This window comes from Dromiciops gliroides, chromosome 4 (genome assembly GCF_019393635.1).
Source record: "Dromiciops gliroides isolate mDroGli1 chromosome 4, mDroGli1.pri, whole genome shotgun sequence".
NCBI lineage: Eukaryota > Metazoa > Chordata > Mammalia > Microbiotheria > Microbiotheriidae > Dromiciops > Dromiciops gliroides.
In genome coordinates this window covers 338,385,298-338,404,156 of record NC_057864.1, presented here as the reverse complement: position 1 = coordinate 338,404,156, position 18,859 = coordinate 338,385,298, and the positions used below count along the sequence as shown (strand labels likewise).

The window sequence follows — 18,859 nt, the reverse complement described above, 5'->3', positions numbered from 1 at the left end:
GTCCTTCTTAGCCATGTCTTCAGAGGAGAGGGGAGGGAGGAAAAAAGCATTAATTAAATGCCTCCTATGTTCCAGACCCTTTAGGAACATAATTTCATTTGATCCTCAGAACGACCCGGGGAGGCAGGTACCGTTATCACCCCCATTTTACAGTTAAGGAAACTGAGGCAGACAGAAGTTAAGTGACTTGCCCAGTCACCAAGCCAGGAAGCGTCAGAGGCTGAATTTGAACTCAAATCTTCCTATCTCCAGGCCCAGCACTCTATCCAAGATAGAATTTAGGTGCTTTCTTCAGACGGTTGAAATATCAAAACAAACAAACTAAAAGATGACCTAAAGAGTATTTGTTAGTGCTTCATTAGAACAATGGGAGGGGCTGGAATTGTCAGTTTTTACTGCACATCCCTTTGCTCTTGCTTGGATTTTGTCCTCAAACCATTGCAATTTTCACCTTCCATAGATTTAACTCACTTAACCCTTCCCCCGCCACGTCTCCCTTCCTCGTGACCGACATTTCCGGTGTTCTAATCACCCCAGTCCCAGCATCGCTGACACAGAAGAAACTAGCCGAGGAGCCCATCCCGTTTTCCCCCTTTTTTTTTCCTGCGGGCGGGCCCTTGAACACCCTTGGCCCAAACCCCTTCATTGTGTGCGATTTTCTCCTTGTGCATTTTGGGAGTTGTAGTCTTACTTGGACCCCGGTCTTCCTCCACAAGCACGTTCCTTCTCACACTGGGCGAAAGAGTCGGGAAGACTACAAGTTCCGTGGTGCCTTTCGCGCCCCCCTTCCCCCGACCTGAACACCCTCCCGCCCCCTCCTGCAGCTCCTTCCTCCATCCCTCCCTCCTCCCTGGGGCCTCCCTGCAGCTGGTCTGCGTGTGCTTGCATTTTCCCGCACTCGAGTCAGCTGTTTTCCCCTAGAGACTCGGGAGGGTTTCGCACTGCAGGGTGACCGCGCGCCCAAGCCTCCTCTCCCTCCCGCGCAGTAGCCCCCAAGGGTGGGGGAGAGCGAGCGAACGAGCGAGCGACGGTAGAACGAGAGCGCGCGCGCGTGCGTGCCGGCGTGCGGGAGCGCGCGAGCTCGAGCTCGGTTTCCCCCGGGTGGGCGGCGGCGGCGGCGGCGGCGGTGGAGGTTGAAGAAGAAGCAGCGGCCGCGGCGGGAGGAGGAGGAGGAAGAGGAGGAGGAGGAGGAGGAGGAGGAGGGAGCAGCAGCGGCGAAATGGCGGAGACCGTAGCGGACACCCGGCGGCTGATCACCAAACCGCAGAACCTGAATGACGCCTACGGGCCGCCCAGCAACTTCCTCGAGATCGACGTGAGCAACCCGCAGACCGTGGGGGTCGGCCGAGGCCGCTTCACCACCTATGAGATCAGGGTCAAGGTGAGGCCTTTTCCGTCCTCGGCCCTCCCCGGCCCACCCCTTGGCCCAGACTGACGCCCCCCGCTTCTAGCGCTCCCTTGCCCACCTACGGGGCCCTTAGCCCGCAATGGGGCGTGGCGGTGCGGGAGCGAAGGCGGCGGGGGTCTCTCCGTCCTTCCCTCCTTCCCCTTCGGACTTTGGTCGTTGACATCGGGCTTTTCGTGGGTGGGGGTGGGGGTGTCCCCGAAGGGGTATGTTTGGCGTGGGATAGGGGTAGGAGAGAGGGGAATGTCATCACAGCGTCTGCTTGGGGCCGAGACCCCCCGCGTTGGAGGGGAGGGGCTCCGGCTCACCCCACCCCTGGAGCCTCCTGTCCTTATCTGCGGGATGACATTTAGGTTTGGAACTACGGAGGTGGGGTGGGGGAAGGGAAAGAAACGTCTTTTAAATCGACAGCTTTTAGGGACTGGGGTGCGAAGGGAAAAGAGCGGTATTTAATTTGAAGCCACCCCCGCTTTCTTTTCCTGGAGACCTGTTTCCCAGTAGTTGTCAAACTGGCTGCTCCAAGCCCTTCCCTAGTAGCTGGGGTATTGGCATCTACATGCCTGGAAAGGCCTTGGGGTGTTCACACCATCTTAATCTAGCAAACTGTGGGAAGCACAGTTTTTTAAAAAAAGAGAGGAAAACTCACCAATAGGTGCTGTTGATTTGGATTTGAATTAAAGATTAAAGGAATGGATCGAAGAGGCCTAGGACCCTTTGGTCTTGGCCACCATGATAGCTAGGGGCCTTAGGAAAGATTGTTACACATCCCACAATCCGGGAACTAAAACTGTATTAAGGAAAATCTTCTCATTTAGGTAATACACACAGACACACTCTAATTTCAAGATTTGCACTTCACTGAATGAAAGAATCAACTGAAGTAGAAACACACACTTATAATTTCCTGACTAGTATTTGTTGGGGATAAGTAATTCAGATGATTTGAAAGATGCTAATTGAGAATAGTGCTTCATTCTTTGTAGTTCAACATTAAAGAATTTACCCATGTATCAAGGTAAGTATCTTTTAAAAATTAATTGCATAAGACTAATCCAGCTGTTAAAACATAACAAATTAGTTGATTAAAATTAGGTATAACAGAATTTTGGCTTTGGATGAACTAAAATTTACATAAATAAATTAGTGTTAAGTTGTAGTAATTGAAGTCTTTAAGAAAATGGCTTCAACCACTCTTGGACTTCATTCTCCCATTTTAATGTTTTTGGCTAATGCAAAATTTTTACCTGTGAAACATCGACTTTTATTTTAAAATGAAACTCAGTTCAGTATTTTTAGTTGCCTTGTTCTTTCTCTTTGCTAAATAGATGAAGTTTTATTGAACTTAAAGAATCCAAACATCATTGTACCTAAGTGTCACTTTCCTCAAATGGAAGGTACCATAGAACATATTGACATTAGATTACAAACAGTTTTGTTGATGTTTTTGTAGTTACATCAGTCATTTTTTGAGAGTATATTTCCTCCACCCTTTCTAAAATGAAGCCTTCCTGATAATTAAAAAAGAAATACAAAAACATTCAGGGTAGTGGTTTGCATCCAGTGATATATAACACATTCAGTCCTGCTTGTAGTGTTTCCCCCACCTCCCCACTTCTGTGCCCTCAAGGTGTTTCATTATTTGTTCTCTAGGCTTTATTTTAGTGATCTTTTAATTTACCTTGTTATACAGTCATTATGTATATTGGTTTTGTTCTTATTTTACTCTGCATCAGTTCATAAAAATCTTCTTATGTTTTTCCAGATTTTTCTTTTATCATATATAATTAACATATTTGTATACCATAGTTTTTTTCAAGCCATTGCACAGATGATGGGTATCTACTTTGTTTCCAGTTTCTTGCTATGATAAAAGCACTTTTATGAATATTATGTTATATATTGGACCCTTGTTTTTGTCTTTGATTTCTTTCATGACAGTTAATTTAACATTATGTGACAGTTTATCTAACAGAACTATCCCATCTGCCTTTATTCATCAATGAGTTTGCCCTTTTCTGATAAAGCAGATCTCAGCATTCTTATGTCTGAGCTTCCATAGCTAGTATATCCTGCCACACAGATGAATCAGAATTTTCTTCTTATACTTCCTTTTTTAAAAACACTGATGCTTCCCCTGAAAGTATTTGCTGTCTTTTTGTACTAAATGGAATCTTAATTTTTTTTTCTCTTGTTGGTCTTAGGGTTCTTTTTTTAATTCTTCAGGGAGCCCAGGTTTTAAAAAAGATTTACTTTAAATGAGATGAGATTAAGAATATAAAATGTGGACATTTTATTAAATATTTTTATTAAAGTGATTGCATATGGAATTAACATTCAAAAAAGTCCTAATTATGGTCATTATTAACTAATATGTATGAAATGCTGGGATTTTTTAAGGAGGGAATAGGAATTAGTGTTTTCAAAATCCCTGGAAGGAAATAAAGGTTGGCAAGGCAGGGACCCCTCCCTAAAATGGAGGATTAGGAAGGAACTCACTAGTGGGAGAAGGGTGTCAATGGCTGATGGGCTGTTCAAGCATGAGGAGGTCCCAGGCTCTGAAGGAAATTTCAAGGTGAGACTGAAGCCGAAACATGATGGAAAAGTCAGAAGCGACCTGAGAAGGGAATGAGTAGGATGACAATGTTAAATTTCATAAAAGCTGACTAATTTTTGGAGTAATTTTGTTTGCATGATGGCAGATTAAGGTGCAAGTTAGCTATTCTCCATTAACATTTGGGCACAAAGGTAGCACTTTAAGTCTGTAATGAACAAGATTAGTATCCCTAGGTTTTGAAAATGCCATGGTGATCATTTTTTAAAAACTATTCTGGTGGTTTAGTAAGTCTGAAGGAGAACAACAGAAATGATTAAAGGTTTGGGAAAGCCAAAAGGACCTGGGATTATTTGGGCTAAGAAGGAAATGGAGTAGCTACTCTTGTTTTGGTTTATGGTGTAACTTTAAAGCAAAATTGCTGCAGAAGTTAAGAATTTCTAGTCTTAGGTATTGAAATTTTGTCATGTTAACATCTGTTATGAACTTAGTATCTTGATGTTCTAAAAAAAACTGTAATTAAAGGCATCACAGTGCACCATTTAACTAAATTTTAGAATAAGTTTCTGTTTCGTGAATTTTTCAAACAAGTAAAAGGGACATGTTTTGCAATTGGATCAATTAAATTGCTTGATTTTGTTATTGATAAGCCTGTTCTTAGCTTCAAAAGGCAGCATGGAAAAAACCATCGAAGGAAGATATCGTGTACATCTTTTAAAATCCTAACATTGGCAAACATGAAGCCGAATCATTGGGTAAAATGATTTAAGGCTTTGAAAAGAAGGAAATGACATGCAATGGCTTGTCCCCCTCTTGTTCTACATAACCTCAGTGGTCCCTGGATCCACCAAAGACTTGTTGGATTGGAATAGTTATCTTGGTAACTTTTGCATTACATGCCAACATGGTTAGGATATTAACCCAAAGAAAAACTAACATTTTAATAGTTTTTTTTTTTAATGTAGTATCTTATAGTTACAAAGTATGTTACATTTTTCAGGGTCTGTAAATAAAGCTGTGGGACAGCTAGCTGGTGCAGTGGATAGAATACTGGGTTTGGAGTCAGGAAGACCCGAGTTCATTTCAAATCTGGCCTCAGACACTTACTAGCTATACAAGACACTTCACCCTGTTCGCCTCAGTTTCCTCATCTGTAAAATGAGCTGAAGAGGGAAATGGCAACCATTCTGTCTTTGCCAAGAAAAGCCCAAATGGGGTCATGAAAATTTGGACACAACTGAAAAATGACTGAACAGATAAACTTGTACTCATAATCGGTTGTACTACCTCCCCTAAGTAGGATCATAAAATTTGTAACCGAAAGAAACACTGGTGATCATCTAGTCCAATACATATTGGTATTCAGAAAATATTTATTAAGCATCTACCATGTGTCAGGGACTGTGCTAAGTTCTGAGGATACAAAAAGAGGCAAAAGATAGTCACTGCCTTCAAGGAGCTTACAATCTAATAGGAGAGATAACATGCAAACAAATATAGTATAAAATAAGGTATATACAGGATAAAAAGAAAACAACAGGAAAAGCATGGGAATTGAGGGGTTAGCTGAAGGCTTTTAGTAAAAAATGGGATTTTAATTGGGATGTAAAGGAAGCCAGGGAGGTCAGTAGAGAGGAGGAGGAGGGAGAACATTCTGGGTGTGGGGTAAAGCCAGAGAAAATGTCCAGAGCCAAGTGATGAAATGTCTTGTTTTTTAAATCATCCTATTGATTTTAAGGTCTACATAATTGATTTCTCAGCTGGCTACTGCTACCATGTTCCTCTCCTCTCCATTATCATTAAGGAGGGACATGCTACCATTAATGTCTTCTCTTTCTTTCTTTTTTTTTTTTTTTTGGTGAGGCAATTGGGGTTAAGTGACTTGCCCAGGGTCACACAGCTAGTAAGTGTCAAGTGTCTGGGGTCAGATTTGAACTCAGGTACTCCTGACTCCAGGGCTGGTGCTTTATCCACTGCACCACCTAGCCGCCCCAAATGTCTTCTCTTTCTAACTCTGCTTCTTAACTTCTTTAGCCATTGTAACTACTATGGCTTTAGGGAAATAAAAATTGGCTACTCTTCACCAAAAGAGGAGGACCTATTGAGTTAAACCATTTCATCCATTTGAATCCATTCTTACAGATGTTACACAGCTAATTAGTTTTTTTTTTTTTTTTTTTTTTGCTGGGCAATGGGGGTTAAGTGACTTGCCCAGGGTCACACAGCTAGTAAGTCAAGTGTCTGAGGCCGGATTTGAACTCAGGTACTCCTGAATCCAAGGCCGGTGCTTTATCCACTTCACCACCTAGCTGCCCCTAGCTAATTAGTTTTACAGCCAGTACTATCAGGTCTCATTGGAAAGCCTCCCAAGTTGCTGATCTTTGTACTATTATAACATGTTGCAAATCTTCCATTCTCTTTGTGTTTGAATCCTCTAAACCAAGATATAGGCTGAAAAATATCTTTAGGAGGCAAAGTCAGGACTACTCAGAAGTAATGACAAAATAGTTGCCAAAAGCTTTTCAATACAACTGGTATTAATAGCTTTAACATCAAAAAGAACTTGAGGTGAATGACAGGTGAATGGTGACAAAGAATAGAATAAGAAGAGAACATCAAAGATTAAAACTGGTTGGCTGCAAACACCAGAAAGTGAGTCAGTGACAAGAAAGAGAAACAATTGAACAGTTCTGTTATCAGGAGTTATAAAAGAAGCTAGTTGCATCTTGATGGCTCCTAAGGGCATAAATTACCATTCTGAAGGGAAAGGGAATTTATATAGCACCTATTATAAATATCTCATTTGATTCTCATAGCAACCCTGCAAAGTAGGCAATGTTATTATCCCCATTTTACAGTTAAGGAAACTGAGGCAAACAGGTTAAGTGCTTTGCTAAGGATCACAGGCATATCGATTTGTGTTCAGCAGGAAAGAACATTCATTCACTGTATACACTTGTTTTGTGTGTGTGTGTGTGTGTGTGTGTGTGTGAGAGAGAGAGAGAGAGAGGAAAAATTGGGCAGGAAACTAATATAAAACTCTTATTTCTGTTTGCCTTTTTTTTTTTTTTTTGGCAGGGCAATGACAGTTAAGTGACTTGCTCAGGGTCAGACAGCTAGTAAGTGTCAAGTGTCTGAGGCCAGATTTGAGCTCAGGTCCTGCTGAATCCAGGGCTGGTGCTTTACCCTGTATACACTTGTACATTGTGATTAAATTAAGTAATTCATCCTTATGCCCAGTATAAAGAAGAACTTGGTAACAAACTGGTGCAAAATTGGATTGGAAGACCTTCTAAGTTGGCAGAATCTTGATTATTACAAATCTTCAAGCAAAGATTAGATGATCTGTTGGGATATTATATGAAGTATTAACTGTATACTGGGGAATTGGACTGATGATATGTGATATCCCTTCCAACTGATTTTCTGATGTCCTCCCACATCATCTAAATCAGTAGAACAATGATTGATGTTCAAAATTAGGACACAAAACCACCAATAAAAGATGTGTATTTAGTATTCTCTCTTTTTTTTTTTCTTTCTTTTTTTTTTTTTTAGTGAGGCAATTGGGGTTAAGTGACTTGCCCAGGGTCACACAGCTAGTAAGTGTTAAGTATCTGAGGCCGGATTTGAACTCAGGTACTTCTGAATCCAGGGCCAGTGCTCTATCCACTGCGCCACCTAGCTGGCCCAGTATTAAAAAGCTTTACTGATCTTTCTCCCTTCAAGTGTGGCCCATTGTCTATATTCATATGAACAGTGCCAACAAATGTGATGGGTGAATATTAGGTGGGTAAAATAATGGAGGGTCCAGGTTGAATCTGATAGGAGTATTCTTTGTTGCTGATCTCTGACCTGTGTTTTGTCTGATGTGCAATGCCTCATTTAGGATTTCATACTTCTGAAAAACATATATATGTATATACATACATACACTCTGATTTGAGTAAGCTGTTGTATTAACTGAATTGCTTTAATTAAGACCAGTTTTCAACTGATAATCCACTTAATTTCACGTTCAGTATGACAGCATCCCAGTGTGGTAAGAGAATATGGATACTGAACTAACATTTATTACTACCTGAAGGATATAGCAAACAAGTAATCATGGTTGGAGAAAGCTCCAGTGCCTCCTGAAACACGTCACATTTGAACTCAGGTCTTCCTGACTCCAGGCCCAGCACCCTATTCTCTATACCACCTAACTTAATTCATTTTTCTCCTTTGTTGAGTGCTCTTTTTACTCCCTTCTGCCAAATTATGCCTTTGTCCTCTTTCAGAATTGTTTTGTGAAGTTTTTTTTTAGAGTAAGTCCCATGTGATTCTCATCATTACAGTAATTTTTTATCCTTTTGAGATCATAGATTATTTTTTCAGTCCTGTCTGACTCTTTATGACCCCATTTGGGATTTTCTTGGCAAAGATACTGGAGTGGTTTGCCATTTCCTTCTTGGGCTAATTTTACAGATGAGGAAACTGAGGCAAACAGGGTGAAGTGACTTCCCAGGGTCACACAGCTAATAAGTGTCTGAAGCCAGATTTGAACTCAGAAAGATGAGTCCTCCTGACTACAGGCCTGGCATGCTATCCACTGAGCCACCTAGCTGCATTTTTTACTTTATGTAGCTATAAGGGGAATAGTCACAGATATAGTTGTATGTGCTATATATTTATATATACATACATAAAATATTTCATATGTGGATTATATGCAGTACATAAATGTACTTGGCTCTTTCCTGCTTTAAATTCTGTGTGGACCTGACAAGCAGGAGGATACTTGAGAAAGGGTGTGGATCAGGCATAGAGCCGCATAGCCTCTCTGTACACATGTCTATGGTTGTATGTGCCAGGAGAGAGCAGGTTGAAGGGGCTTGCTGAGCAGAAGCTGTCTCCTTACAGTGATGATGGGCTCTCTGTTGGCGGCCACCACAGAGGCCCCGGGTGAATATTTCTTCTCTGATGGGATCCGGCTAAAGAAATACTGGGGGATGGGCTCCCTTGATGCAATGGACAAGAACCTCGGCAGCCAGAACCGTTACTTCAGGTGAGGGAGGCTAAGGGGCTGAGGGAGGGGCTTTTTAGGACAGAACTGTCCCGGAAAGCTTCTTGACACATTGCTGGTGTCCTCATGTCTTTGGCCCAGGGTTTCTTTGAGAGGAGGGGAGTTGGTGTGAAAGGCAGGAGCAGTTTCTGAGTCTGCTTTTCCTGTGGCTTTTGGTATACATGTAGTATTACATATCCCTTTTCAGACTGTGTGCTTATTGAAGACAAAGACTACATTTTTGAATCCTGAACTAATATGTGGGTGATGTTTATTAAATATTGTTGCTTTAATGCTTTTGAAAAACTGGTCATTTAAATATAGTTTGTAGCAAAATGTCTAGCTGTGAATTGACTAAACATGATTTGTCAGGTAAACCTTATTAGCATTTCTTAGTTTTATATATATATAATTGGGGTTATAATCAATGGCTAATCTGTGTGTGTGTGTGTGTGTGTGTTTTTAAGTACTAACTCATGCCTACTTTCTTACCTCTACAAAATCTTTGAGAATATTTACATATGTGTCAAGGGCATCTTTGAATCTTTGAGAACAGGAAAATTTTTTGCAAACTGCATTCTATAGCAGAGATATCCTTGCAGTTATGCAATTGTTTTGTTTTGTTTTTTGTTGAGGCAATTGGGGTTAAGTGACTTGCCCAGGGTCACACAGCTAGTAAGTGTCAAGCGTCTGAGGCCGGATTTGAACTCAGGTCCCCCTGAATCCAGGGCCGGTGCTCTATCCACTGCGCCTCCTAGCTGCCCCAACAGTCATACAATTGACTAAAAGGTGCAGAGAATATGAAATATATGAAATTTCACCTGTTTTCATTTTTGGTAGAGAAAAAAGAATTTGGTTGTGTAATCCAGTGTATGTATATTTACTTAGAAGTTTTGTAATGTATTAACATTATGTATTTTATAAATCATAAATAATTAAAAATTTAAAAGATGAGATAAAGATGAAATAAAAACTTTAAATATTTTGAAATTAATGGTACCAAAACACCTTTTTGCTTTTATTAAAAATATGGCTAATAATATTTTTAGTGAGTGTAGTGTTATTTGTTGGATATGTTTATTTTTGGAAAATCTATGTGTCTGTGTCTTGGGGAACATAAATAATAGTTGTTGGTTACTATTTCCTTTGATCATTGTAGCTACACATTTGGATTGTTTTTAGATTTAAAATTTTCTTTTTTTAATTGAAAAATACACAATACAGTAATCAAGTAATAGGTCATAACTTGAAATAATAGCTTTTCAGCAAGAGTGATTCTTGTGTAAATATTCACCATACACGTGGCAAAAACAACAAGCAAAAGTGGAATTGCCTTCAATTTCAACTCAGCAGAAAAGTTTTCATTGTAAATGTAGTCAAAGCCTTTTCTTTACATTGTTCTGTTTAATCAAGGATATTATACTGTAATTTCCTTTTTCATATTTGGGTATTTTAGTTGCATTTTCGTATGTTTAAGAAATACTAAGATGGAAGCTGGAAAGGTAGGTTGGGGCTAGATTAAGGAATGCTTTAAATACCAGAGGAGTTTATTTTTGATTCTTGAGTTTTTAGGGAACAACTGGGGTTTATTGAGTAGGGGGGTGGCAATGTCACAGCTGCTTTAGGAAAATCATTTAATTGACTGTGGAGTATGGGTTGGAGAATGGAGAGACTTGAAGCAAGGAGACTAATTAGGAAGCTATTGCAGTATTCTAGCAAGAGGTGTCATATGAGTGGAAAAATGAGACCAATCTGAGAAATGTCACAGAGGTAGAAATGACAAGATTGGGCAACTGTTTGGTTATGTGATATGAATGAGTTGAGGATGACACTGAGGTTATGAACCTGGGTGTTTAGAAGGATGGCAGTGTGCTTGACAGCAGTAGAGAAACTTGGAAGAACAATGAGATTATGATTCAAATAACAACCCTTCCATGCCTGCTCATCCTCTGTGACTCAGGTTATGCCATCCTAAATCAAAAGAGGCTAGGTGGGCTCTATAGCCAGGGCATGGAGCCTACCTTCTGCCATGTACTTGCTACTCTTGCAAGGTAATATGGAGGAAGGAAAGTATTTGCTGGGGGAACAGAAACAGATGTATTTTTGGTGGTGGTTGCTTTTATGAGTACCCAGGGTAGGATTAGGTTATAACTTGCCTCAGGGCCCAGTGTAGAAGGGGAGAAGTGGTTGCTAGCTTGCACTGAAGTTTGAGGCATCTGAGTGGGAAGATTATTGGGTGATAATGTGTGAAATCATAGAATGCACAAACTGAAGAATTAACATTATTCAGCCATTTCTCAATTGATGGGCATCCCCTCAAGACTTCCACTTCCTTGTAACAACAAAAGGTGCCTTTGTGAATATTTGTGTACATATGGGTTGTTTTCTTCTTATTTGGGGGTATTCTTCTAGAGATGTTATATAGCAGCAAATCATTAAATGCCATAAACTCTGAAGAATCAATATTGGAGGTCTCCCAAAGATCATTGGAGAGATTTACTTCTTCATACATTGCAATATAAAAGATATCAAAAAGATCCATTCTTGGAAATGAAAATGGGCTGGTCAGGTAGTGAAGGTGAGGGATAATCAGTTGTTCTAGTCTGTTCTACTGAAAGACAAGACAGCATAGAGGGTACCTTCCCCTCTTAGATTCTAGTTCTTTGCTTTTTTCTTTTCAATGGCCCTTTTAAGATTGCAAAATTTATTACTTTTCTCTCCCCAGTATTATCTAACCCATAGCTAGAGATTGTTTAATGAAGTGCTATGAAATGTAGGTAATTACATGAGTACTAAATGATCACTTTTCCATTATTTTTATAGAAATATGATTATGCATTTTGTTTTTAAAAAACCTTTTAGTTTTGTCTTAATTTTAGACATGTTGCGTGATTGTCTGGTTCCCATTTTATAGGTGAAGAAAACTGAAGATGAGAAGTTGTAACTTGTCTCTGCTCACATGGTTAGTGAATGGCAGATCTGGGACTTGGGCCCAGGTCTCCTGACTCTTAAGTCATCTGTTCTTTGTCCTATCCCACATTTTCTTAGAGTTTTTTTGTTTTCTTAAATTACTGACTGGAAAACATGGTCATCAAAGTAATAATACAATACTGTTCAGTGTTGTAAAACTTGCCACTTTAGTGACAAATTAGAATAAAAAATTTAAAGTCTATTGTTGCTATGTGATGTTAGGTGAATTAATGGTGAATTGATAAATCATTTTCCAGCATTGAATCTAAGTTAAATTTTAACAGACGATATTCAATATTATTGGCAAGCCTTTGAACCTTCTAGTTTCCACTCTGAACAAGATCATCGGGAGTAGTAATCTATTTCTCTGTACTCCATATATTTAGGGAGGAAATGCTTACACTTATCCAGTTTGTGATCCTAAGTTTCAAAGTCTAGAAAGATAATTTTGAACAGGCCCTATGGGTTTCAAGAAATCAGGATATCTGATTCACATGATATTTTTTCTATTATTTTATAGATATCATGACTGCATTTTGTTTAAAGAAAATCTTTTAGTTATACCTTAATTTTAGGCATGTTGCTGTGATGATTTGGTTCTAAAGGAAACTCAAAGAAGAAAAGTATAGGCTCCATTCATAGCATAGTCTACACGCCACCAGTGGTAATATTTACATTCAAAAAGAATATAAATTTAATGTGCTAATTGGCTTTGCTGGCCACCCAACTATCTTTTCTGTAAATTGAGAGGCAAAAAAACCATACTTAATAATTCTTGGGAAAACCATTTCTGTCCAGAATTACAGGATTACAGGCTAGCTCTGAGTAGCCTTGGACTGGTAGGAGGAAGTACTCTGGAGAGCCTAGGGAGCATTTTGAAATGCACACATTTAAGGTACATAGATTGTATCTTTGTTAATCTAAATAAGGATGCACAGAGGACTTGGTAGAATTTCTTTGGTATTAGGCACTGGACTCCAAAATTTATCAGTCATTATAATTGTCCCTCTTTCCTTTGTGGTAATGATCCTGATTGCATCAAATTTAATGTCACACAAGCTAATATAAGTATTGTTCATTATTTTAAAAATTTAAAACCTACTTAAATATTGTTGGATTAAGTACAAATCTTACCCTGATTATTCCCTTGTAGCATTCTTCATGGCAGTGTTTGTTATCTGGGTCATTTGGTTTTCTTCCTAGTTCCACTTGCCTTAGACCTACCAGGTTTTATATACTTAAGGGTTATAGCCACTCATCCTGGTGGGCTCTCCCTTAGGTTTCTTATGGTAGTAAGTCATGAAAAAAAAATTAAATCAAGTGTTCTTGACTTTATTTATTTAAACCATATTCCCTTGTAGTTAAGGAGGACAAAATAAACTTACCCCCAATTACAATACCAGAGGCTGGCCTAAATAGAAAGAGCCATTCACTGCTAGTATTGACTGTCCCTCCTGGGTTTCTTTCTTTCCAGACTTCCCTTTATTGCCCTGGATTCTCTAGCATCGAAGCATAGATGTAGATCTATATAATGATTAGAGTGATGCCACCTGCTGGGGAGTTACTGTAGGAAAGCTCCGCCATGAGGAGAAGGCATCTGAGGGCAAGCCATGCGATTTTCTTTGGCATCAGGAAGTGACGTTTGCTCGTGGGTACTATCTATAAAAGAGGTGAGACTTGTTCTCTTGCTCGCTTTCTGGAGGACCTCAGAGGGGAGAGGAGCTGGAGACATTGGCTCACTGAGATAGACAGCTGAATCTAGTCCTTTTTCTCTCTCTTCACCAAATTCTTATTCTCTTTAATAAATGCTTAAAAGTCTAACTCTTGCTAAAGCTTATAATTTATTGGTGACCACTCATTAGATATTTTAGACAGATTAGCTAGAATTTTAGCCCCTTACATCTATAAGGAACTTAAGAGACCATCTTGTCCAACACCCTTTGTCAGTCCCCACAATGTTATAAAACTTATCTTCTCTCAGTTTCCAATTTAAAAAGCATCTGGATTTGAAGTTGAGAAGATCTAAATTAAAATATCAATTCAGATATTTGCTAGCTATATGAGTCCAAATAAGTGGGCAGCTAGGTGGCACAGTGGATAGAGCACCGGCCCTGGAGTCAGGAGTACCTGAATTCAAATCTGGCCTCAGATACTTAACACTTACTAGCTGTGTGACCCTGGGCAAGTCACTTAACCCCAATTGCCTCACTTAAAACAAGACAAAACAAAACAACCCCCCCCAAAAAACCAAATAAGTTATTGAAATTTATACTTTATCTCTTTTTCAGGTCAGTTGTTTTTCCAATGAGATATTTCACATTTTCCTTCTTTTGACTTTATTTTATTGTTTCTTGATGTCTCATGGAGTCATTAGCTTCCACTTGTCTGTCTGCTTTTTAAGGAGTTCTCTTTTTTTTCCCTAGAAAATTTTTGTATATCTTTTTCATTTGGCCAGTTCGGCTTGTTTTTTTTTTTTTTAGTGAGGCAATTGGGGTTAAGTGACTTGCCCAGGGTCACACAGCTAGTAAGTGTTAAGTGGCTGAGGCCGGATTTGAACTCAGGTACTCCTGACTCCAGGGCCGGTGCTCTATCCACTGTGCCACCTAGCTGCCCCCAGTTTGGCTTTTTTGGGGGGGGCGGGGCACAGTTCTACTTTTTAAGTTTTCGTTTTCCCTGTAGTTTTATGCTTCTTTTTACTGTTTGGCCTATTCTCTTTTTTAAGGTGTTATTTTCTTTAGTATATTTTTGTGCCTTCTTTACCAAGCTTTTGGCTTTTTTCCCCCATAATTTTCTTGAATCACTCATTTCTTTTCCCTATTTTTCTTCTACCTGTCTTACTTGAATTTTAAAATTCTTTTTGAGCTCTTCCAGAAATTCTTGTTGGGTTTGTATACAATTCACATTTATTTTTCCTTTGAGACCTTGCTTGTAGTTGTTTTGATATCCTTTTCTTCTTCTGAGTTTAGGTCTTGATCTTCCCTGTCATCATAGTAAATTTTTGTGGTTAGGATTTTTGTTTTGTTTGTTTGCTCGTTTTTTCAGCCTATTTCTTGATTTTTAACTTTTTGTTAAAGTTAGGCTTTGCTCCTAGGGTGGGCCAGGACACTGTCCCAAACTTCACATTTTTTTCATGCTGCTATTTTCAGAGCTGGTTTGGGGGTGGGGGGGGTGGTGTCTGTGAGTTTTTGGTAGTGTGATTCCCAGGTGGTATGATCTGGCCCATGTTCTGGTCTTTATACAGGAAGGGACTTTGTTTTTCTGTAGCTCCAAGTGCCAGCACTCCTCTTTGCCCTGGAACTGTGACCTGCAAACTCATATTGGCAATGCAACAGAGTCCTGAACCCAAGGCTGGCAAGGGATCCCCTTTAATTCTGACCACTTGTCCAATCCCCTTACCATTTGTGGGCTCTGCTTTTGCTGTGACCTCCAAGACCTGCTGCTGGCATTGCTATTTTTGGCCTGAGCTGAGCTCCTGGTGTGACAGACCTTTTCTGCTGACCTCCTAAGTTGTCTTGAGCTGGAAAATTGTTTCACCCTGACCTTTTGTTAGCTCTACCACTCCAGGATTCAATTTAAGGAATTATTTTTAAATTGTTTGGAGGGGAATTTGGGAGACTTCAAGCAAGTTCTTGCCTCTCCTCTGCCATCTTGGCCCCACCCCATCAATCTTATTTTCTTTAAGTAAATCTTTTCTCATTTATTTGAGAAAATGAAGATCTATGGATATTGACTTCCCCAGCTCACACAGAGAGCTGGTCTGGTTTGCTGTCACTATCGAAAGTAACTTTAGGAATCCCATAATTACCCTGACCAAGTTATTGAGGGAGGGATGTGTAGGAGGAGGGAAGGATTTTAAAAATTACAACTTAAAAAGGTTTTAAAAGTATGTGATGTATATGTTACTTTCAAACCTGTTCTGCTTGTCCGTGCTTCCTTCTGAACTTCTTTCTGTACTATAATAATGCATTTTATTTTTTTAAGTTTAAAAAAATTCTATAGCATTTTTTCTTTCCCATTTATGTGTCAAGACAATTTTTAGCATTCATTTTTACAAGATTCTGAGTTCCAAATTTGCTCCCTCCCCTCTTGCTATATTAGCCACAGTTGTGAAAGAAGAAACAGATCAAGGAAAAAAACTACAAAAAAAAAAAAAAGTGAAAAAAGTATGCTTTGCTCTGCATTCAGAGTCCATCCGTTCTTTTTCTGGAAGTGGATAACATTTTCCATCTTGAGTCCTTTGTACTTGTCTTGGATCATTGTGTTGCTGAGAAGAGCTAAGTCATTCATAGTTGATCATCACACAGTGTTGGCCATATCATGTACAGTGTTTTCCTGGCTCTGCTCATTTCACTTTGCATCAGTTTGTACAAGACTTTCCAGGTTTTTCTGAAATCTGCTCTTTCTTACTTAATCCTTTCTTACTGCACATTACAGTCATATACCATAATTTGTTCAGCTATTCCCCAAATGATTGGTATCCCCTTGATTTCCAATATTTTGCCACCACAAAAAGGGTTGCTATAAATATTCTTGCACATGTAGGTCCTTGTTCCTTTTTAATGATCTCTTTGAGATATATGGACCTAGTAGTGGTATTGCTGGATCAAAGGGTATGCACAGTTTGGTTACCTTTTAGGCATAGTTCCAAATCGCTCTCCAGAATGGTTGGAAAAGTTCACAACTCCTCCAATAGTACATTTAATATGCTTCAGTAGTCTTTTGGAAGAGAGGATATCACTATTGCTGGTGGTGCCCCACTTTCAAATTTGTGAGGGGAAAAGTTAATACCTACCCCGTATTTCCCTTCCCCTCACTCTATTTGTGTTTGTTTTCCTGTTGAGTTTGGTGTATTGATTTTACACCAGATTTTGTATGTATATGTTTCTGTGTGTTAACTGTCCTTTGTTTCAAATAAGAATGAAGGTTCATCTGCCATGTGCTTTCCTCATCCCTTCTTTCACGTTTATATATTTTTTTCATATACCCCCAAAAGTTCCATACCCATCTTCCTTTCTACACTGGTGTATTTATCTTTTTACCCTTCTTCATAAGAATTTGAATAGGGGAAAGAGAACAAATCTTCACCCCATCCCACCCCCAGCCTCATGTTCTTATTTAAATGAATACCTTTTGAAGACATTAAGGTTCTGTATATCATCCTACATCCCTTTACAATTGATTGAATAAATTTAGCCATTTAAGATTGCTCTGAATACTTGTGGTTGTATTTTAAAGTTCCTACTCAGCTCTACTCAGTCCATTTTGTTTCTCTCTGTAGGATTATACTTAGCTTTGCAGGATAAGTTATTCTTGGTTCTAAGCCTATATATTTTGCATTTTGATATATTGCTTGCCAAAAATTACCTCTCATTTATAGTAGGAGTTGCTAAGATCACAGATCTTGTGTAATCCTGAGTGTGTTCTTTTGGAACCTTCTTTCTGAATGCTTGTCATTTTCTCTTTAGTTTGGAAACTAGATTTTGGCTATGACATTCCTGGGACTTTTTTCCTTTTGGAACTGCTTTCAAGAAATGGGTTCTGTTTTTACTTTGCTTTCTAGTTCTGACAGATCTGGACAAGTGGTTGTTTTTTGGTTTGTTTGCCGGCCCCCCCCCCCCCCCCCCCCCCCCCCCCCCCCCCCCCGCCTATATCATAATGTCCAGGCTCTGGAGAGAAAAGGTCCTGGTTTCTGATGATTCTTGAATTATCTCTCCTTGACCTGTTTTCCATATCTTTTTTTTTTATATCAGATATATCTTTTTTTTTTTTGGCTGTCTTACAGAGTCATTGATTTCTGTTTGGTATATTCTAGATTTCAAGGAGTCACATTTCTTGGTAAAGATTTACTATTTTGTCTTCTAAACTATTTGTTCACCTTCCAGTTCTTTCATCCAGATCTTTAATTTTTGAGTTACTCATTGCTTGCTATTGTTATGTTGTTACGCTTTTTGGGGGTGCATGTCAAGATTTACACTATTTTATGTTGGTTGGTGGTTTTTTTTTTTTTTATTGAATCATGTCTCCAGCTTTAGTTTCATGAATTGGGGCTTTGTGATAGAAGCAGTTTTTGCTCCCTGTTGTACTTTTCGATAGAGTGGTTGGCCCTTCTTGGTTTCATCTTGACTTACTTCCCTGAGTTAGCTCCCTGTGGATCTTTGAAGTCAGAGTCCTCAGGGTTCTTCTAACGTCTCAGCACCAAATGTTTAAGGTATCTCAGAGCCCCTTGACCTGGGGTGGCCCTATTTGAGTATATCTGATCACTGTCATGCTGTATTAGTTGTTAAGTATACTTTGGGGGGGGGCAGGGCAATGAGGGTTAAGTGACTTGCCCTGGGTCACATAGCTAGTAAATGTCAAGTGTCTGAGGCTAAATTTGAACTCAGGTCCTCCTGAATCCAGGGCCAGTGTTTTATCTATTGCACCACCTAGCTGCCCCCTGTTAGGTATACTTCTACAGTCCCTTCCCTTATTTATTTTTTTTAGGGAACCCTGCCGCTTTCTCTGGATAAAGAGCTTTATAGCCCACAGATGTTTCTGGTTGTACTGGGTGGCTGCTGGCTTATTAGCCAATATAGGCATTAGCTTTATTGGTCCCCTTTCCTTTTGCCTGTGTGTTTCTGGGATTTTGTACAGTTCTGGGTTGGAAGAAATCATTTAGTGTAGTGTCTTATTGGGGTTCTTGAACATTTGGTCTGGTGTGAATTTCAGGTGTTTGCTGGAGTACATGTAGGGGAGGAGCAAAGAATGCCTCTCATTCAGGCTGCCATCTTGGCCAGACATTGATTCCTTTTCCTTTCAGCTTAGCCAAGACTTAGAGGTTTTTTTCTTCTCTTTTTTTTATTATTATAAAAGTATTTTTTATTATTTTCCAGTTACATGTAGAGATAGT

The 18,859-nt window shown here is 39.5% G+C and overlaps 1 protein-coding gene across 2 annotated transcripts in view; it reads left to right on the top strand.

Annotated features, from left to right (window-relative positions):
• The first annotated feature begins 797 nt into the window (after window positions 1-797).
• SNX3 (sorting nexin 3) overlaps window positions 798-18,859 on the top strand; it is a 42,358-nt gene continuing 24,296 nt past the window's right edge. The window contains exon 1 of one of the 2 annotated variants that reach the window (XM_043962983.1): window positions 798-1,381. In XM_043962983.1, coding sequence (XP_043818918.1) covers window positions 1,220-1,381 — 162 coding nt within the window. In that variant the 5' untranslated portion in view covers window positions 798-1,219. The remainder of the gene's footprint in view (window positions 1,382-18,859) is intronic. The other variant, XM_043962982.1, reaches the window with a different exon arrangement.